Source organism: Salvelinus fontinalis, chromosome 17 (genome assembly GCF_029448725.1).
Source record: "Salvelinus fontinalis isolate EN_2023a chromosome 17, ASM2944872v1, whole genome shotgun sequence".
Classification (NCBI taxonomy): domain Eukaryota; kingdom Metazoa; phylum Chordata; class Actinopteri; order Salmoniformes; family Salmonidae; genus Salvelinus; species Salvelinus fontinalis.
Genome location: NC_074681.1, coordinates 28,633,550 through 28,655,673, shown reverse-complemented (window position 1 = coordinate 28,655,673; position 22,124 = coordinate 28,633,550). Strand labels below are relative to the sequence as shown.

Genomic DNA, 22,124 nt, shown 5'->3' with positions numbered 1-22,124 from the left:
TGATAGAGTTATGTGTTTCTCTGATAATACAATTTTTTAAATATTTAAAGAGTGGTTCAAAACCTCCATGCCTAAAACAAAATCCCCTCATTCAACAGCAGTTGAATCAATACAGTCACGTGACTGGATGCAATGTTCATTCATTCAGTATTTCACGCACATATGAAAAGCAAAATTTAAGCACATTAATCATTCAAATCATCTTTGATTGAAAAGTATTTCGAGCAAATAGGATTGGTTCATTTCAGTAATGCACCACCTATTCACCCGCCCTCCGTGACGTCAGGGATAGTTTATATAGTTGAAGAATTTTCTGCGCGGTCATGTCAGATGGATACGAATTGGATTTGAGGACACGACTCCGCTGAAAGGCTCAATTGTTGAATCCGAGGCTTGTTGGAAAATATTTATTTTGGAAGAATGGATACCCCATGTCTCACGATGAATCCGAATCTATTCAAACCTTGTCCAGAACGTGAAGTTATTCCTCCTACTAAACCGAACAGGACTAAATCCGAACAAATCAAACAAGAACTCGCCCAGGTGGTGACAGATTCCAAGACAGGAAAATCTTACAGTAAAGGAAAACTTCTGGGAAAGGTATATCAATTTGCTCTATGGATTATGTATCTCACCGAATTCAATTATTTCTGCACAATTCTGGTGACGATGTGGTCCGATGGTAGTAGTCTAAAGAAAAAGAGATTGTAACAGACGCGGCATTGTCAGTTTTCATTCATTGACGTGATTTGTTCAGTTAGGTCGCATGTTCTACAAAAACTACACGTTAGTCACATGTGAATGTTGCGGGATAATTACCTCGTGCGGTGTTGGATATGACCAACTTTATCCTAGCCTCCTAGTCTTTCTCTCTCACGACGAGTCTAGCGAGATGCGCCCCTCATGTGCATTAATCTAGTCTACTAGCCAAAATATCGATGTTAATGTATTATCTCTTGCGACTGAGGTGGTGGAAATTGGCACATTGGCTAATCGTAAAACCAGCCACCGTTCAAATACCACCCGTCATGAGGATAGACTACATTATTTTGCCAGTGTAATAATACATTCTATCGCCCTACTTGTTACTGGTCAGTCATTTGTTGATAGAATGTGTATATATTCTTAATGTATCAACACAAGCGTGGTGTCACTGTCTAAACATGTCTGTGCTGCTGCATGTGAGAAACAAATCATTGTTAATGCTTGTGTGATGTGGCATTACCCTAAATATAGTAATTTCATTTAATTATAAATTAAATCATGTGTTTAACACAGGTACTAATAAAAAATCGAATGTATCTGATGAAAGGAAAGCGTCACAATTCTGTACGAGGTATATGTTTGGAACATACGTCATTGGATAGGCAATACAAACAGGCAGCCTAGTGTTGAAAGGCAGCAAAACCAACATCATTGTGAAAACCCCATTAATGTTATTTTATGGCTAGAAATTAAATGCTGATGCTGATTTGTCGTGTCTATGGTTTTTCTTCTAAGGGGGGCTTTGCACGATGCTATGAAATGACAGACCTTTCTAACAAGAAAATGTATGCTGTAAAGGTGATACCACAGAGCAGGGTGTCAAAACCTCATCAGAGAGATAAGGTAAGGAAACATTTGAATGTAGATGTACAGATTAACTTTTTTTCCAAAGAGTGGTCTCTATTCCTACTTAATGGTTAACAGTTTCATAATTTTTCTGTCAGATAACAAATGAAATCGAGCTTCACAAAACCCTTCATCACAAGCATGTGGTCAAGTTCTCCCATCATTTTGAAGACCAAGACAACATCTATATTTTCCTTGAACTCTGCAGTAGAAAGGTGAGTGGTGCTGCTGCTTTCTGTTATGGTACAGCTTGTGCAGGAATTCTGAAGGGTGCTCACTGGGTACTGACAGAATTCTCACCTTGTCTTCGCAGTCCCTGGCACACATTTGGAAAGCAAGACACACACTGACAGACCCAGAAGTGCGGTATTACCTCCGGCAGATCATATCTGGGATGAAGTACCTTCACAATCGGGGCATCCTTCACAGGGATCTCAAATTAGGTATTTAGAGTGATTTGTCAAATGTCATTATTTTACCACCATCTCTTATTCAGTTCAGCCAATTAGAAAATGTCAATGGTATATTTAGAATTTCCTATTTGGTGGTAGTTTCATGACAAACCATTTCAGGTGTGTGCCTATTCCTCATGGGAGGCCTAGGGGGAAAAATGAACTTGACAAATGTTGCTCTTGCAGGGAATTTCTTTGTGAATGAGAACATGGAGTTGCGGTTAGGGGACTTCGGGCTGGCAGCAAAGTTGGAAACAGTTGAGTTGAGGAAGAAGTAAGTCAACTGATGGAATATGTCCTATGCCGGAATATTATTTTTTCCTTCCCAGCCAATCTGAGGTGAACACCTCTAATGCAAACCTGTTTCTCCTCAGAACTATATGTGGAACCCCTAACTACCTTGCACCCGAGGTGTTGAACAGGCAGGGCCATGGAACAGAGTCTGACATCTGGTCACTAGGTTGTGTAATGTAAGTATACTTAAAATGGTGGTTTTGTGGTGTCTGAGCTACGTTGTATTTGACTTGGTGCATACTTAATGTTGGCTTTGATCTACAGTGGCATACTTAGTGCTTAAACATTTAAAGGATGTACAGAATTTCACATGCAAAAAGTTGTTTTAGCGTTATGAGGTAGGCCGTTGCTAAGCTAGTTTACGCTTGTAAAATGTTACTCAAATTAAGCTATGTCAACACTTGAACTCAATTGGCATTTGGGAGACTTACGGATTAGTCTTGTCTTTAACCAGGTACACGCTGATGTGCGGGAACCCTCCCTTTGAAACCCTTGATCTAAAGGAGACGTACAAGTGTATCAAGGAAGTGAAATACAACCTGCCCTCAACCCTGTCTCCTGCTGCTCAGAAACTCATCTCTGGCATTCTGCAGAAGAACCCCAGTGACCGCCTCACACTGGACCAAATCCTCAACCACCAATTCTTCACAAAAGTATGTCACCCATGCCCTGGAATTAGGCTAGAATTTACAGCACCAATTCCTATAGCTTTTTACTCATTGGATTACATTTTTAGTCTAATCTGCCTTGATTTGTATTTTGAGTGACTTTCCAATTGGTTTATGCTTCTTGATCTTGAGATGACATTTGGGTACAATTGGAGGCCTCAGCCTTGGCTATAAAGTGTACTTTCTAAAGAGCAACACTGAATAATAGCACATGGACACTGACTGAAGAGATCTCGACAGAATGTCAGTATTCATTGTGCTAAGTGTTTGATTTTTGAAGTGCCGACCTTGCATTTTCCCTGTCCTAAACCTCTTCTCTCCCTCTTATAGGCTTTCACCCCAGACAAGCTGCCTCCCAGCAGCTGTGTGACAGTGCCAGAGCTCAACCTGCCCAGCCCTGCCAAGAAGTTTTTCACCAAGATGGCCAAGAGTCTTTTTGGCAAGAGAAAATCCAAAGGTAAGCATTGTGGCAAGTCATGACTGACCTTCAAAAGGCTGCAGCCTAACCCCAGGATTAACCCTAGAATCAGGGTTTAATTGAACATGTGTTTGTTTTATAGTGGATAACAGCCATTGTGAAGAGCGGGAGAGCATCTCCAAGCTTGTGTCTGGCATCGTCAAATGCTCCATTAGTCGCCAGATAAGCTATAAAACAGTTGGAGCCAATGAGGTATGTATTATTCTCACATGACAACACATGGTACAGCAAGTTTTTTTTCTTCTGTAGGCTAGATAGTTTATAGCATAGGCTAGACATGTTTAATTACTTTAAGTATGCAGCCATTTTGCACTTCCTCTTGTTAGCTGAGATGCATTAGCTAAGGATCAAGCTCAGCCAGGGACTTATGGGGTTGCTATAGTAGTAAATATCTCAGAATAGTTTTCTACTGTAGTTAGCAGAATCACATTTTAGCCAGAAAACATATGGAGAGCCTGGGGGATGGCTTGACCACGTCTTTAAAAAAAATAACCAAGCCTGTGGAATAGAATTAATGTGCAGCAGTATATGCACACTGCTAATCCTTGTTCTCAAAGCCCCCTGACATCTGTTTCCCTAGCGGTGCTGTGATTCAGTACAACTGCATTTAATTCATGCGCCATTCTTTGCTTTTTGGGTCAGATTTAAAACTCTTGTAAGGAAGGAAAGCCAGTCTGTTTCCTTATGCTCAAGAAAGCTGTTTCCTTTTTCAGCCTCCCACTCCCACAGTAGGCCAGCAAGTCAGCTCTGGTCCACTGGATACTCCAGCTGAGGAAGAGTCCAGGAAGTCCGCAGTATCAGGCTCCTTTAAAGGCACGGTGGCCAGCAGCACAGAACGTAAGTCGCTACTCTGGCTGTTTGATTTACAATCAATGAGCAGTTTTAATGAACATGATCAATGCTTTAAATATAGAATATTTTAAGATCAAGGCCTTTTCCATACCTATACTGTTCAATTACTGTGAAACAGCCTTTCTCTTGTCTTTTTGGTGTATCCAAATTGATCTTTTTAAGTGGCTTGAATGCAATGATCGTTTCATTTTTGAGCTCATGGACCTGATAAGTGGTTGAGTTAGACTGTTGGTGGTGTATAATTAAACCTCACCCTCTCCCATCTCTCTCCAGCGTGTGAAGACGGTGTTACCCCTGCTGCTATCGCTGAGTCAGCCATGAATGTCCTCAACAGCTGTTTGTCTGCCATGCCTGCAGGTGAGCTTTCAGCCCCTCTGCAAGCTAGTATTCAGTGTATGTTTAAATGGAATTTAAATGGCTTGATTATACTGAAATTCTCTTAACTAGCCTTTTCTAATTAAGTCTATTTTCCTCTCCAGCTATAAGAAATCCACCTTGTCTCTCCAGACCCAAATCCTTTATCTGGGTCACAAAATGGGTTGATTATTCCAATAAATATGGCTTTGGCTACCAGCTCTCAAATCAAGACATTGGTGTGCTCTTCAACGAGGGGACACACTTGAGTCTGTGTGATCAGCGCAAGTAAGAGCCCTTTTCAATTAATTTAATAATATTCAAGCAGTTATTAGCCTTATTTTAATGCTTTGAACAAACCCGAATTGTGCTTGTTTTGTAGCCTTTTGATTGTTTCAAACCCTTGTCTAATGTATCGCCATTGTCTTCTCCATAGGACTGTGCACTACTGCATGACCAACAACAAACACTTCACCTTCCAGGCCAGTGCTTTACCAGAGCAGCTCTGCAGCCAGAAGCAGATTGTGGAGCTTATGGCCAACTACATGGAACAGAACCTCATGGAGGTAAGGCATTGGACAAGGAAGTTGCCTCGCAAATGGTACCCGGTTTCATTAGTACTCTACTTTTGACCAAAGAACTTTGAGCCCTGGTCAAAAGTAGTGCATTTCATGGTGAGTTGGTTGCCATTTGAAACTCGGACAGTCATTGTATCTTATCAAAGTATCAGCTTGCAGTTTGCTGATCTAAGTGGTATTTTAATGTAATGTTTTCTCTTTTCCAGGGTGGAGACCTCCACTGTGAAGACCAGCCTCCCTCCCAGCCACCGCTCCTTCTACAGTGGGTGAAGACCGACCATGCTCTGGTGATGCTCTTCAACAACGGTACCCTGCAGGTAAGACTTACTGCTACACTTCTGTGCTTTGCATAGCACAATTTAACTGCTACACTTCTGTGCTTTGCGTGGCACAATTTAACTGCTACACTTCTGTGCTTTGCGTGGCACAATTTAACTGCTACACTCTGTTATTCACCACTCACTGTAATTATATTGTACAAAATTCCCGTTGTCTTATTGTGCATTTACCATCCTTTTCTCACAGGTGAATTTCTACACTGACCACACCAAGATCATCCTGTGCAAATCCTCTGGCTCCTACCTACTGACCTACATCAGCCGAGAGCGTGTGTCCTACACCTACCTCCTGAGCATGCTGTCAGAGATGGGCTGTTCTGCCGAGCTACGGCACCGCATGCGTTACGTGGTCCAGCTGCTCGAACACCACGCTGATTCATAATGGACCCCTGCCTCACAACTCCAGAGTAAGGTGAAGTTTCCCCCTAAATGCTGATCTAGGGTCAGTTTTGAATTCCCCATGATGGTGAAGGTTAGAATTGGGGGAAGGGAAGCTGATCCTGGATCTGTACCAGGGAAAACTTCACCCAAGTGCCGTAACGCCTGGCTCTGTCCACAAGTCTCAGCCAATCAACCCGCTGCTTTCTGCTTCCACTGGGAGCAAATAACTCGGAGGCTCTGTTGTTAATTCAGGGAGTCTCCTATCTTCGGCTAGTGTCTGGCCTCTTTGGACTATGGTGCACATCTATCTTTTTCAGTTATTCTTTTAGAATGAAGCCTGACAACAGTAACACACTACTGGCTTGACTCACTTCATGCGCACAAACAACCTGACCCTGTTCTCTGAGTAGATGCTCAGACCTGATTCTGAAAACGGCAGGCTGGAATCACAAGCTGCCTAGTGACCAGCCCTATTATGGTTGAAAAGCTGTGAAAAGGCTTTTCATGCTTTGACTTCACTTACCTTTTTTATGATAATTGAACTTCACTAATTGGTACACGATGGCATAAGGAGGGCAATGAGTGACACTATTTGCACAATCTCTTATTTCTTTGGATTGGCAGTCATTCTCCCACAAGTTGCTACGTTTTTGTTCTGTTTTTAGCTATAGATACCAAAAGGTCATTCTTTTAACCTTAACTGGTTAATGTGCAACTCATACCAGCATTGCCCCAAAATATTTTTGCCATGATCTGGTAATTCTCACATCGCAACTTTATTGGGCAGAAGTATATTTGACATGTTTTTAAGTTTGTATGGATAGTTTCACAAAATTAGTTGCCTGTTTAGACCTATACATGCCTCTAATCAGACCCTATGATCTGTGAACTGTACATGATACAGACAATGTCTTCGTTTCATTATTCTCCTTATAGTGTGCTCTAACATGTAATATTTCTAGATTTTGGAAAAAATATATAACTTAATGTTTGACATTTAGCATTATCTCAAAGTACCTGTTTTGATTTGGCTTATTTTTAGACATTGTTTGGAACCAAATACTCTTCAAACAAATCACACTTCCAGTGGGCTCTTGTACTTTTAAGGAAATTACGTAGGTCATTATACCAACCACAGCCCTCCTTTTTAGGATTGCACATTCAACAAATCACCATTCACTGTTTTGGTGGTGCTCATAAAATTGATAACTTCAGAATTACTGGACCACACTCTGGAAATTTGATGTACTTCTATGGTGTATTTTGTTCCAAACATGGTATCAAAAGTAGCAAAATCATAAAGGGTGCTTTGAGAGATTCACACTAATATTTTTAATGTGAAAATGTTTCAAAATCTAGACACGCTCGTGCACACTAAGGAGTATAACGACACCAAGATGTCTATCATGTACGGATCATAAAGTCTTACAGGAGGCATGTGTATAAGTCTACAAATGGCAACTTTCATCAGGATTTTCTGAAGTTGCAAATGTGAAACATCTTTTGCCCAATGAGGTCTCTGAGAAGTGCCACAATCTGAGATAAAAAATATTTTGTCTTATGATGCCATGGAATCGCCCTAATATATAGTTTGTTTGTTCAGGAGTGAATGTGTGCACTCCAGTTGAAATTGGCTTTGCAAAATTGCATTGCTGTTTGGCAAAGGGGATAAAGTGCCTTTTTGAGAATGCTGTATTGTGCAATAATAGCCCTTTTGAATGTCAGGTTGTTGTGTCAATGGAAATGGGCTATGGAGGCAAATACTTTTTTACCTGGAATTGGGTAACTTAAAATGAAGCGCTAGTCTCACTACCTGGTATAAGCTTTTGGTAAAATTGTATGATAAACCTGTATCAATATGTAAAATGGTGTTTGGTCATACTGTACTCATCCCTCTTTGGTTTACCTTGCCGGCCGTCTCTGCCAAGAGTTGTATCCTTAAACTGTGACCCCTGAGTGCAAGTATTATACTACTTCCGGGTATTGTCTTTTCAAAAATACAACATTGTGAAAGCATCTGCTATTTCAGAAGAACCTTTATTTTTTTGACAAATGTTGTCTATTTATTTTATTTATTAATGTGTAATTCTATGGTCTTGACATGTGATATGATCACTATGTACTGTATTTGGGCGAATGGAGGAAAATAAAGTTTATGGTAATCACATTGACCATTTTGAAGTCTGACAATTGTCTGATTTCCATCTGAAAATACAACAGTTTAAGCTTTTTTGTCCCATGAGCTTAACATTTGTACAAAAAGCACATTTGGCAATGGTGTTGGTGAAATACAAATTCATTCTCAAACTAGTCTTGGCCATACACCAGAGTTGACATATTCTGGCCCTAGGAACTAGGACTTTATTACTGTTCATCCAGGTGGACTAGCTACTTGCAACAATTTGGATCTACGCTGAACAAAAATATAAATGTAACAAATTTCAAAGATTTTACTGAGTAATGAGAATCTGTCTTGTGAATTGTTAGGCCCTAATCTACGGCTTGCTCAAGACTGGAAATACAGATAGGCATCTGGTCACACAGTTGAAGTCGGAAGTTCACATACACCTAGGTCGGAGTCATTAAAACAAACTATAGGTTTGGCAAGTCGGTTAGGACATTTACTTTGTGCGTCACAAGTAATTTTTCCAACAATTGTTTAGACTGATTATTTCACTATCCTAATTCCAGTGGGTCAGAAGTTTACATACACTAATTTGACTGTGCCTTTAAACAGCTTCGAAAATTCCAGAAAATGTCATGGCTTTGGCTTCTGATAGGCTAATTCACATATTTCGAGTCAATTGGCAGTGTACCTGTGAATGTATTTCAAGGCCTACCTTAAAACTCAGTGCTTTGACATCATGGGAGAATCAAAAATCAGCCAAAACCTCAGGGGGAAAAAATGTGGACCGCCAAGTCTGGTTCATCCTTGGGAGAAATTTCCTAACACCTGAAGGTACCACGTTCATCTGTACAAACAAAAGTAAGTATAAACACCATGGCACCACGCAGCCATATCGCTCAGGAAGGAGACGTGTTCTGTCTCCTAGAGAATGTACTTTGGTGCGAAAAGTGGAAATCAATTCCAGAACAACAGCAAAACCTTGTGAAGATGCTGAAGGAAACACGTACAAAAGTATCTATATCCACAGTAAGACGACCTGAAAGGTCGCTCAGCAAGGAAGAAGATTGCACATCGGGACAAAGATCGTACTTTTTGGAGAAATGTCCTCTGGTCTGATGAAACAGAAATAGAACTGTTTAGCCATAATCGTTATGTTTGGAGGAAAAATTAGGCTTACAAGCCGGAGAACACCATCCCAACCGTGAAGCACGGGTGTGACAGCATCATGTGGGGGTGCTTTGCCACAGGAGGGACTGGTGCACTTCACAAAATAGATGGCATGAGGCAGGAAAATTATGTGGATATATTGACGCAACATCTCAAGACATCAGTCAGGAAGTTAAAGCTTGCTAGCAAATGGGTCTTCCAAATGGACAATGACCCTAAGCATACTTCCAAAGTTGTGCCAAAATGGCTTAAGGATAACAAAGTCAAGGTATTAGAGTAGCCAGCACAAAGCCCTGACCTCAATCATATAGAACATTTGTGGGCAGAACTGAAAAAGTGTGTGCAAGCAAAGAGGCCTACAAACCTGACTCAGTTGCACCAGCTCTGTCAGGAGGAATGGGCCAAAATTCACCCAACTTATTGTGGGAAGCTTGTGGAAGGCTGCCTGAAACGTTTGACCCAAGTTAAACAATTTAAAGGCAATGCTACCAAATACTAATTGAGTGTATGTAAACTTCTGAATGTGATGAAAAAAATAAAAGCTGAAATAAATCATTCTTTGTTATTCTGACATTTCACATTCTTAAAATAAAGTGGTGATCCTAACTGACCTAAGACAGGGAATTTTTACTAGGAACAAATTTCAGGAATTGTGAAAAACGGAGTTTAAATGTATTTGGCTAAGGTGTATGTAAACTTCTGACTTCAATTGTACCTTTAAAATAAAATAAAAGTAGGGGTGCAGATCAGAAAACCAGTCAGTTTCTGGTGTGACCATTTGTCTCATGCAGCGCAAAACATCTACTTCGCATAGAGTGGATCAGGCCGCTTGTGGCCTGTGGAATGGTGTCCTGTTCCTTTTCAATGGCTGTGCAAAGTTGCTGGATATTGGCGGGACCTGGAACACGTTGTACACGTCAATCCAGAGCATCCCAAATATGCTCAATGGGTGACATGTTTGGTGATTATGGAGGCTGTGGAAGAATCGACATTTTCAGCTTCCAGGAATTGTGAATAGATCCTTGCGACATGGAACAGTGCATTATCATTCTGAATCATGAAGTGATCGCAGATGAATGGCACGACAATGGGCCTCGATCTTGTCATGGTATCTCTGTGCATTTAAATTGCCATTGATAAAATGCAATTTTGTTCGTTGTCCGTAGCTTATGCCTGCCCATAACATAATCCCACCGCCACCATGGTACACTCTGTTCACAATGTTGACATCTGCAAACTGCTCGCTCACACAAAGCCATACACACTGCCATTTGCCCGGTACAGTTGAAACCAGGATTCATCGGTGAAGAGCACCCTTCCCCAGCATGCCAGTGGCCATCGAAGGTAAGCATTTGCCCACTGGAGTCGGTTACTACACCGAACACGTAGATGAGTTTCCCTGAGACAATTTCTGACAGTTTCTTTAAAATGTTTCTGGAGGCTTATGAAATAAACATAAAATTATCTGGCAACAGTTCTGGTGGACATTCCTGTAGTCAGCATGCCAATTGCGCTCTCCCTCAACTTGAGACGTGACAAAACTTTGGTGGCCTTTTATTGTCCCCAGCACAAGGTTCACCTGTGTAACAATCATGCTTTTTAATCTGCTTCTTGATATACCACACCTATCAGGTGGATGGATTAACTTGGCAAATGCTCACAAGGATGTCAACAAATTTGCTCACAAAATGTGAGAGAAATAAACTTTTTGTACCTATGGAATATTTCTGGGAGCTTTTGTTTCAGCTCATGAAACATGGGACCATCACTTTACATGTTGCATTTATATTTTTGTTCAGTATAGTTGTTGCCAGTGCGTATGACTCACTCACAATAAACTCCATGGACTATGACCAACGTGAAAAGAGAATGGTTTTGGAACATGGCAACTGCAAAGTCATCATGTTGCGAGTCCCAAAGACAGCGACTGGCCACTCGTAGACCCTGGTTCCTGTTCTGCCCCACCACCACCTGACACACCAGCTTGTACCGCGGAGGACTGATCTCTTTCACTTTGCTCTTCACCATGTCTGACAGAATCTGGCTAAGATGGCTGCCTGAGGCTGCGTTATAGCTGGCCCCATCCAGATAACTATCCAGCATGGCTTGCACAAGCTTCTGGACCTTACTGGCTTTAAAAAGACATCCCTTCTCTGGTTCAGTCTTATAGGTGTTCTCTAGCTGGACAGGCTGATGGAGGGGAAACCCAGAGAAACTGGCCCGACTGCCCTGAAGCCAACCGCCAAAAGAAAAACGCTTGGTCAGGGCGACCAAGTCCCGGCGTATGAAAGGGGAGTTTGGGTTGCTGATATTGGGGATCCTGGATGAGGACTCGATAGGGAGGAAGCCCCTCGGGAGTAGAAGAGGGTACCGGGGATGCTGCTGCTGCTGTTGGTCCCTAGACAGGGAGCTGCGGAGGGTGGAGATGGAGCCTTGGCGGCTCTGGCGAAGCTTCCGGGAGCCCCATGGTTCCATGGCCTGCTGGTTACACTGAGCCAGAATCTCCTGGGAGAGAGGGGGCTGCTGGGTCGTCATTTCGAGCCAAACCTGAAAGTCGAGGGCACTGTACTGTACAAGGATGCAGTTGCTTGCCGGTACATTCAATTAATCACATTCATTTGCATCACTATTATTTGCCAGAGGAATCAATCTGTCCTGAACTATGGATTTTCAGAGTGCTGCCCTAAGTCTTGTCTATCATATTAGTAAACATCTCCCTTTCTGCATGTGGAGAATAAAAATAGCCTTTACATTAAATGTAAATAAGACACAAAGAACACCATATCACCAGTTCTTTCTGAATGAGCATAATCCACAGCATTTTGGTTCACGTCACTGTATGTCCTAAATTTAACCCCTTTCCTAATTCCATCCACCCCTAATACCCTCATGAGAGTTCCTATCAGCATGATGGCTAAAATACCGTAATTTACCATTTCCACTTGAGCTTATCAGTAACTTTAAATAACATCTTTAAAACTATGTATGTGAGATTAAGGTCAACTATTCATCAAAGGACAAGCGCTGAAGCATACAATAGTAGGTTAGAAAATGTGCTCTTTAAACAAACCAAAGGGAAATCATTTTGACACTCAGTATGATGTCATGGGGAAGTTACGTTTACTTAAAAAACAAGTTATGTTGCATGTGTGTCACACTATATACAATCCCATTATGTTGCCTACAAACTTCCCCTTTTTCAAATGAGTCAATCATGCAGCCAGTTGCAAACAGTAGCTTTAGCACACCCCGGAAAATAACAAAATACTGTGACCACAACCAATAACAACAGTAATATAAGTATAACCTTACCTTTTAAAATCACTGGAGTGCTGTATGATGATAAACTCTCCGGTAAAAGCTTTGTGACTCAGACACTCGCTCCTCTGCATGCTAAGGAAAGTTATCAGGCGAACACTGGCCAACCCACCAACAGGAGTTTTACTAGTTTGGGTTCTCAGCAAGCCACTGTGGGTAAATTATTGGCTAGAAGGCCAGTGCAGGTCAGCAACTACAACAGGCTGAGAGCTAAGCAATCATTCCCTGGGAGAGATGTGCAGTCTCTGGCTTACTGCCACGTCCTCTGCTGTTGTCATGGCAAATTGTTTTCTTCAACCTGAACAGTGACCTTCTGAATCAATGGGCTTGTCTGTGTTTGCTGTCTTTGGAATCATTCGATTAAGCAATTGAAATACGAATGGATGAATATGACAGTGTCAACAAATTCAATAGTGAAAAGGATCAGTCATTTCATGTGGGTATTTCATTGCTATATTATCAATGGCATTGGTGTTGCAGATTCTGATTTGATTCTGAGTTCCATGCATGATTGACAGGTGTCCTTCCCTATAATACCATGGCTTTGGACTCATAAAACACAACACAAAATGTGCATGTAAGAATGTAGATGTAAGCATGTATGCATATAAGATCATTTGGGTTGGCCACAATGGCGATGCAATACACACAGATTAACAGAGACAAATGGAAGATAGTTTGTATGATGTGGACTGGGAATCAAGCTAACTCCGGAGTATCTCTCTCTTGATTGCAAGTCCTAAAAGACATCCAAGCATCTGAACTGGGGCACTAGCGGGTGGTCATCAAAAGGCATCTGGCACCCATGAAGAGAGAGAAAGCTAAATGTGCCATTCCAAATGCTTCATTGCAAAGTGGCTTTAGCTTTTAATTTCAGGGCATTCAGAATTATGCGACAGTGCAAATGAGAAAATGTTTTCCTCTAACCAAAAATATCCCCAAAGCATGAGAGTAATTGTGCAATCCATCTGTTTGTGCCTAGGGTGTTTAACATTCTGACGTCAGAGGAAGAGTAGAAGGGCAGAGGCACTAATGAGCAGAGCACCGTCTAATTAATTTTCCTAATTAACAATGCTATCTTCTCACAGTCGCAGGTACTATACTGTGCTGTACCAGGCATATACCTCCTTCCTATTTTCAGGACTACAGAATAGTTCTGAGGACTCCTGAAGGGATGACGGGATGATTCAGGGATTTGCTATGTCTTACAGTATCATCTTCAGATGGAAATTGAGGGTTTCTGCTCTCTCTCTCTTTCTCTCTCTCTCTCTTTCTCTTTCGTATTTAAAAATATCAGGTTATCATCCTAACAGTAAGGTGGTTATGGAGCTATAACTCTAACCTTGGCAAGCCTGGGCATGTCTGTTGGTGGAAGCTGATAGAGATCAATAACTCTGGAGTTGAACAAACAAATGGGAGGTCGATGACTTCTCCTTTGAAGGGAAATATGTTTATAGTTACGCAAACTTTTCAGTTAGATATTGAAGACTTTCTAAGGTGGGGTTTTGTTTGCTTCTCCTAGAATGAAAAGAGGGACATTTAAAAAAAAAAATGTTTGTTACAGTTTAAGAGCAATCTAGTTGATGGAGTGGGATGTAAGTAGCCTGTAATCCAAATTTATATGTGTAGTACTAGTCTGGTTTAACCAGGCTAGAAGATAAGAGGTATTGGCTCTGACCACTTCAGCCATATTGATACGTTGCAATGGCCCATTTGACAAAGGACCGTAAACAAGCAGCCTGTAATGACATAGAATCACCAGCCAGCCCTGTGTCACTAACAATAGACCCTTAGTTTGTTCAGAAATGAGGTTGAAACCTTAATTTAATCCTGATGGATCAGATCTTTCCACCTTTTCATTCATACATTGGTCATTTGGGAATCAAAATCAATGACCTTTTGTCTGTTACTCAACATAGCTGCACATTGCTGTTGCCAGAGACTTAGGTAACTTGAATTGATATGAATTCTGCATTTTAATAACAAGGTCCTTTTCACAGAATTGTACCTTTAAATACTGTGGAAGATGAACATGAGGTTTCTATATACTGACATACCTTGTTGCATCTTGACACAAATAAACGTATCTCCATGTTGCACAACTTACCCTTTTGATATAAGGTAAATGTGAAGGAAATCACTAACTGGCTATGAAACACAACTGTAATAGCAGCCAAACCTACCAACAGTTTTTATCCATTATGAAACTGAAGAATTATGTTGCCTTGAATTACTCATCTTGAGTTAAGATGATGCATATTTCATCTCTTTTAATTATGGCTTCTACATGATCTCTGAAGTATACAATAGGCATCATTAAAGTATGTTGACAACCCACAGTGATTGGATGTTTGCATCCTGTATTTTGACCTTCTGCAGTAAGCTGAAGGATTTCAGCAGCTATTCATCTGTGCTATTTCTGGTCAGGTTGCCATCCTCTCACATGTGTACATATGGGAGTACCCTATCATTACAATCTGCTTGGTGAGGTACCTGGGAGCCCATTTGGAGAGCCTTTATTGGAGAGATTCTATTTCTGGTAAGTATTTGCTTAGTCCCCTTAGGAGAACAAAGCATCTGTTTCAAAGCTCTTTCAAAGCTTGATGTTATGTATTTCTTTCATTCCAATACAGAAGTCCGAGTATGTGCTTTTGTATAATCATGGCTTGCTCTGCTGTACATTCAGGGAGGAACATTTGAATGTCAAATGCAATATTGCAGAAGTAAGTTCAATGGATTGTATTTGCATATGACCCTGTATTTATAACTTTGCAGAAGAGATGTAATCAACTGACAACTAGTTCAGAACTGACCGACCTGGTCAGATAAAGGTTAAAAGGGGAAGAAAATATAGACTGTAAATGTTTATTAGAGACAGGAAGAATCAACCAAATAACCTCATAGCTGTTTGTGGGACATGTTTGTAACCCACACGGTCTCATGGTTTTTTGATATGTGGGGATTTTGTTTCGAATTTGGTCTATATGCCAACTGATTTATTTGTGAATATGCACTGTTCTTTACATAAAATTTGTGCCCTCCCTTGTATTTCTATATGTTGCGTTGGGTTGAATGCTAACTGACTGTTGTTTTTATTAAATGCTCTTGAGCAGGGATTCAATTGTGTTTTTTGTTGGTGGTGGAACTTTATTCACTTTTCCACATCCTAGTTACTCCCATATTACCCCTTATGTTGTCACGCCCTGACCATAGAGAGCCTTTTTATTCTCTATGTTGGTTAGGTCGGGGTGTGACTAGGGTGGGTAATCTAGGTTGTTTTTTTCTATGATGGCCTGGTATGGTTCCCAATCAGAGGCAGCTGTTTATCGTTGTCTCTGATTGGGGATCATATTTAGGCAGCAATTTCCCCACTGTGTTTTGTGGGATCTTAATTATGTGTAGTTGCCTGTGAGCACTCCATAGCTTCACGTATCGTTTGCTTTTTTAAAATTGTTTTGTGCGTTTCACAAATAAAAAGATGTGGAACCCATATCACGCTGCGCCTTGGTCCGAATGTTATTTCGACGTGACATATGTGACCCCTGCTTAACTCAAGTGAATGCAAACAATTTATTCTGAGTCGGCCTGGGATTCACTGGCTGATGTCATAGATGTGCTATTAACTACTCCAGCGGCCCACGAGGACTGAATCACACAGGGAGAGTAACGTCACTCTGGAAGAACACAGCAGGATGTGCTCTGCCTTTTCTTTCTCAGATTACTCATTCTTAGGTTACTCATCAGAACAACAGAGGAAAACCTAGCTCCCCTTCCCCCTCCTTATTAAAATGTTTCTACTTTTTATTCATTTAGCAGACGCCTTATTCCGAGCAACTTATAAGAAGTGACATGAGTGGAGTGAGTTACCAATAACTTCACTTCTCTCTGATTATACTTTTTCCCCGAATTGATCCTGGACCTGTTCTAGAGTATTCTATCAGTCCTCTGTTTTGACTATTCTACTTCCGGCCCTGTCCTCATTTATCCCTGTCTACTGATTAGCATGGCTTCCTAGTATGACAGCATCCACAGAAGGCTATGAAAACTACCCCGCCAGGAAGTAAAACATTTGGAAAAAGGCATTCAGACATTTGAGTCTGGGGGTTGGAGAATGTTCCTAATTATTAACTTGTGTTTTCCCAGCCACATGGCAGCTCTGGGAAAGCTCTGGGAAACCTTCTATTGTGGTGTTCGGTGCTTTCCTTACAAAAGCAGGGTCTATGTGGGTGGCTGGGAATTGGTCTGGACTGGGTGGGTGGGTGATGGAGGACTGACTGACACTAGCTTCCTTCCTGCTGCTGCTGGGCAGGGAGAGGCCATGCAGATAAGCAGCCATTGTGAGGAGAGGAGGGTCAGAGTGGAAGATATGGAATGCTTTTTTTTCCCCTCGTGGAAGACTAATGGAGGCCATGTTTGTTTTAGACATGGTGGATTTCTTCTGGAGGCATGGAGCTCATCATGTGAGGGAGGAAAATGGGAATGAATGACTTCATTCATTTGTCATAGAAGAGTCAGCAGAGAAGTAGAGCAGCTCTAGTAGGTGTGCGTCCCAAATGTAGTTCACTATGTAGGGAATAGGGTGCCAATTGGGATGCATACTCTGTCTAGTGAGCTGTCCTCTCCAAAATACCTAATTTAAGATGGTTGGAGTGAAATTGACTACATTCACGCTATTGTTACATATAGGCAATTCCACAGTAACGGAATTGCGCTGAGACTTTTTTCTTATAATGTATGCCAAACAAAAACCATTGATTTCAAAGTTTAACAAACCATGACATGATACCTTGACTTTGAAAAAATCTCTTTTGGTTATTGAACTATGGTAAGTGATGTGGATTTACACCTGGTAAGAGAGTTGCGGTAATGGAATTTTGTCATGGGTCCCCGATTTGTACTACACAGAAATGCATAATTATGGATATGAATGTCATTCTCTTCATGGGGATGTATCCTAAATATGTACACAAAGATAAAAATGTGCAATATCCTCCTGTATATTTGGGTATTATTCTACATAAATTTGAACCTGAACCAATCATGGACGTCTATGTTTGGGCCAAATGAAGGCCAGTCCAGACATCTGTGTACGTTGAAATCAAGGCTGGTCTGGACCAGACTGAAAAACGACATCTGTGTACTTTCAATCAAGGCCAGGGTGGACTGACCAAATTTCAACTACTTCATGGATATCCGGTGTCGACCGGTGCTCAGTGGGTGAGGATGCACATGAGTGGCGCAATATCAAAGGCACTGCATCTCAGTGCTAGAGGTGTCACTACAGACATAAGAACACTACAACTAATTGATATATCTACAATTTATGTTACCTCTGCTCCCGCTCCCCCTGTCTGGTGCTCGAGGGCGCATCAGCGCTTCATGGGACTCACCTGGACTCTATTACTTTATTGATTACCTCTGCTAAATCTGTTACTTCCTCAGTTTCTTCATTAATGTTGTTAGGTTTCCCCTGTCCAGACGCTGTCCTTGTTTTGTTGCATGTCCGTTATTTATTAAAACTTCACTCCCTGTACCTGCTTCTCGTCTCCCAGCATCTGTCCTCACAATCTATCTCTACTTGTTACTTCTGTGATCATCCAGTATGGTAACGGAATTTCATGGCACAACGCAATGTTTCTTAAACTTACAGAAGGGGTTACCTCAGCGTTATTGTGTTTTGATGTATTTTTTTATACCTTTTAAGAATTTTTCTGTTAGATGCTTTCCATATGTTTGACAAGAAATCAAAGCATTTTCTTATTCCTAATTTCTAGGATGGAAAATGGTTGAAAATCTATATGCCTTATTTTTATTTTTTTAAATAGAAACTCTTAGCTTTCATTTGACACCCAATTTGACATGCTCCTATGAACTTCACATGTTGGTGCTCATGGCTCCTTTTACATGGAAATTAACATATGTTAACAATCCCTTCATTGACTGACTATCTTCACTATCAGTTGCTTCATAGTGTGTAGAGCATTCAAGGCACGGTTTAAACTCTACCCCTCCATTCTTTAGTCTGTGCATTTTGATGTGTCAGCAACAGCAACTATTTGCCAAAAGACATTAGGGGATTAGATTAGCATTTCACACTAGGTGTCTCCACATTATTTAAGGGTGTGGACATGCTGTTCCAGAAAGTATTATCGTCTATGTCATCCGAGAGAAAAGTATTCAAAGTAGTGCTTTTCCTGATAAACAAGTGTTGGTCTAGACTGTCAGATACACTGTACATATGCTGATAAAGGTATATACTGTAGTACTGTACATACTGTATTGGAGGATGACTTAGCTATATGATATTTGTCATCTGTCTGTCCGACGCTTGATCATTTCAAAACTACAGAAAAACAATGCATCAGGTTGAATTGTTAACTCTAAAATGGCTTTTATTTGTCTATGCATTTATGAATTTCTATTACGTCCACCGTCATCGGCCAGTGAAAGTGAGGCTCTGCAGGGCTGGTGGAAAGTATTGCAACATGTGATAGAAAGTACAGCACCAAATGCATCCCTCAGACTGTTGCTTTGTTTTCCATGGGTGCAGGTCATAAGCCTTCTCACAGTACATGACTTCCTCTGTACCTGGTAAACAGGATGTAACCTGATGATCTCCATGCAACTGCACACCCACGATAGTCTGATGACTTAATCAGGTAGGTATTCTAGGACACTAGGTGGTTTTGTCTATTTCAGAAATCCTGCATTATTAATGGCAATCTTTACTTATCTCCGGCAGCTACAGTCTTATGGCATCTGGATAGTACGTGTATCGCTGTGAGTGTGATTCGTGTAAAAATGTGAACAGCATTCACAATCAGATATTATGTCTCCAGCGGCCTAGTTTGTGTATCAAATGGCACCCTTTTCCCTATACATTGCACTACTTTTGACCAGGGCCCATAGGGTGCAAAGGGTGCCATTTGGGATGCACAGCAGCACTATTTCAGGTGAAGCACTTAGACTGACTGTTACTGACTATGACAAAGGCTGTTGAGTAGAGGGTCTCTCATCTGAAAGCCACCCTTTGTTTTTTGTTTGGCTTGTTGCGTTTATTGGAAATCCCCAAGAGGCTGTAACGTTTACTAGGCTCTAATTCAAAGTCATGTCTGTCTAAGAACCTAATAGCTGAAAAAGACGTCTCAACTCGAACAATTGCAGGTTCTACATCAAAATGGGCTAATGTGGTATAATTCAGAATATTACCATGATGCTAAATGTGAAAGTAGGCTGTTTTCTTTCTTCTTCTTTCTCCGTCTTTCTTCCTCTAAAACCCAAACAGCCATGTGATGAGTACCAGAGAGAGATTCCAGAAGGCTAGATAATGGGGAATTCCCACACTCACTGCACTGTTGATCATTCCAGCAGACTCCCTCCCTCCCTCTTTCCCAGCTGAACAAAGTTCAGCCCAGATCAGAAGAGTTCACGTTACAACTATGTGTCTGGCTGTAATTTGTGCTCGGGAGAAACAGGCAGATTTATTTGTCTCTAACTTTTATATTTTGGGAAGCGATAAAGGGAATGTCATTTTATTTAAAGTACAGCCGGGAAGTTTCTCCCGTGTATTTCCCCCTTAACCTTACATCAGGGTTTATAGAAACAGACAACGTCTTGTGAGTCTTGGGGTTTTTGCCTTTTGGATCTAGAAGAAGTTTCCAAAAATCATCAAGATAAACGACTGATGTCTGATGGATAGACTAAACACAAATAAAACTTGAGTGACAGTGTGTTACTGCGTGGCATTCCAGTAAGACTAGAGATCCAGACGAAGAAGAAGTCCAAGGACACCATTTTGATGGAAGGTGTTGTAATGCAGAGATGTGGGAGAGCTCACCACTTTAATGGATACGAATAAATCACTTATACTAGGCCTATTCATCGAAGACACTGTTAGACAAGGTGTGTCAAATTATCTCCAAAACTAATCTTATCAAGGAGACTATTGATCAGATACTGTATGTAGGGCAGGTTTATATTTATTGTGCCATATAATAAGCTGTGTGCATATGCCAACAGTACTATTTGGACTTGTTATTTCAAGCCTGTGTGCCAACTAATCTAGTGATATATGCCAACCGTATTGCATTGATCTACTTGATGACCCACAGGCACTGAGCAGGATACAACAACACATTTTAAAACACATGGTTGATAACAAAGGTACATTTTGACAGGGTAGTTAGGTAAGAAAACAGGACATTACCCACAGGGGCGAGTTTCGGTCTAGTGACGGGCATTTTCTTAGTCACTTAATGAACTGGGGAAATTTGAGAAGGAACTTGATGAATAACCCAGACATAACAAATGCAGCTGACACATCAGAGAGAAGGTGAATTTGTGGGAGGGGACAACAAGGTATAATTAACGCAGCAGAAAACCCATACAGTTTCTCATCCTGTAGATCTCCCCACGATGTCCTCCTCCTCATGTACAAACTGGGCCTCTGTAGTCTCTCTAGTGATGAGACGGTCAGGGGTGTCAGGGGTGTTTCAATCCACCTAACTGGGGCTGTCCCAGGTCTACCTCCCCTCCCCTAGCCAGAACTCCCCAGCATCTTTTCTTGGCAGTTCAGACATAATCTACCTGTGGGTTTATGCACTTACTGTAATTTGTTATGGATAAAATTATTATGTCTTCCCCGAAAACACAAGACAATGGGCAATTAGGGAGAACTTATCGTCAAACCAGGATATAGAGAGAGCACTTTCGAAGGGCAACAGAAACTCTAGTCATTACGTTCCCCCTGCATAATCTGGTCGGTTGTTTCAATCACTATGGTAAGATAAACACAGATACCTGCTGTTTACAATGTTTTATGGGAGTGGAGATAAGTTTGGTATTTACTGTCTCATTGTCTGGTAATTTTGCACCGTGGGTTTTATTGCACCTCTGGCATGTGTACTGTACCAATCTAGTGTGTCTCAATTTTGATATGTACAGTGCATTCGGAAAGTATTCAGACCCTTTGACTTTTTCCACATTTTGTTATGTTACAGCCTTATTCTAAAATGGATAATATTTTAAAAAAATCTTCAGCAATCTACACACAATACCGCATAATAACAAAGTGAAAACAGGTTTTTAGATTTTTTTTGCAAATGTAAAAAACAGAAATACCTTATTTACATAGGTATTCACACCCTTTGCTATGAGACACAAAAAACTTAGGTCAGGTGCATCCTGTTTCCATTGATCATCCTTGAGATGTTTCTACAACTTGATTGGAGTCCACCTGTGGTGAATTCAATTGATTGGACATGATTTGGAAAGGCACAAACCTGTCTATATAAGGTTCCACAGTTGACAGTGCATGTCAGAGCAAAAACCAAGCCATGAGGTCAAAGGAATTGTCCGTAGAGCTCCGAGACCAGGATTGTGTCGAGGCACAGATCTGGGGAAGGGTACCAAAACATTTCTGCAGCATTGAAGGTCCCCAAGGACACAGTGGCCTCCATCATTCTTAAATGGAAGACGTTTGGAACCACCAAGACTCTTCCTGGAG

General features: G+C 41.1%; 2 protein-coding genes across 2 annotated transcripts; one reads left to right on the top strand and one right to left on the bottom strand.

Annotated features, from left to right (window-relative positions):
- Nucleotides 1-316: 316 nt before the first annotated feature.
- On the top strand, nt 317-8,177 carry LOC129814114 (serine/threonine-protein kinase PLK3-like). The gene is made up of 15 exons (XM_055866921.1): nt 317-600; nt 1,501-1,608; nt 1,710-1,826; nt 1,925-2,054; nt 2,250-2,337; nt 2,438-2,533; nt 2,812-3,010; nt 3,356-3,482; nt 3,586-3,695; nt 4,217-4,340; nt 4,629-4,712; nt 4,835-4,997; nt 5,146-5,275; nt 5,494-5,604; nt 5,813-8,177. Exons 1-15 carry the CDS (start codon nt 421-423, stop codon nt 6,005-6,007), a joined length of 1,962 nt encoding a protein of 653 aa, XP_055722896.1. The 5' UTR covers nt 317-420; the 3' UTR covers nt 6,008-8,177.
- Nucleotides 8,025-12,737, bottom strand: LOC129814115 (dynein light chain Tctex-type 5). Its single transcript, XM_055866922.1, has 2 exons — nt 12,614-12,737; nt 8,025-11,848 (listed from the first exon to the last, which is right to left on the bottom strand). The coding sequence occupies exon 2, from the start codon at nt 11,834-11,836 to the stop codon at nt 11,126-11,128; it is 711 nt and encodes a 236-aa protein (XP_055722897.1). The 5' UTR covers nt 11,837-11,848; nt 12,614-12,737; the 3' UTR covers nt 8,025-11,125.
- Between the last annotated feature and the right edge of the window lie 9,387 nt (nt 12,738-22,124).

Bases quoted from the DNA above. Each gene is read 5' to 3' on its own strand.
- LOC129814114 (XM_055866921.1), top strand. From the start codon at position 421: ATGGATACCCCATGTCTCACGATGAATCCGAATCTATTCAAACCTTGT. The intron at 2,055-2,249 runs GTATTTAGAGTG...TTGCTCTTGCAG, and splicing joins TCACAGGGATCTCAAATTAG to GGAATTTCTTTGTGAATGAG. The intron at 5,276-5,493 runs GTAAGGCATTGG...TCTCTTTTCCAG, and splicing joins TGGAACAGAACCTCATGGAG to GGTGGAGACCTCCACTGTGA.
- LOC129814115 (XM_055866922.1), bottom strand. From the start codon at position 11,836: ATGACGACCCAGCAGCCCCCTCTCTCCCAGGAGATTCTGGCTCAGTGT.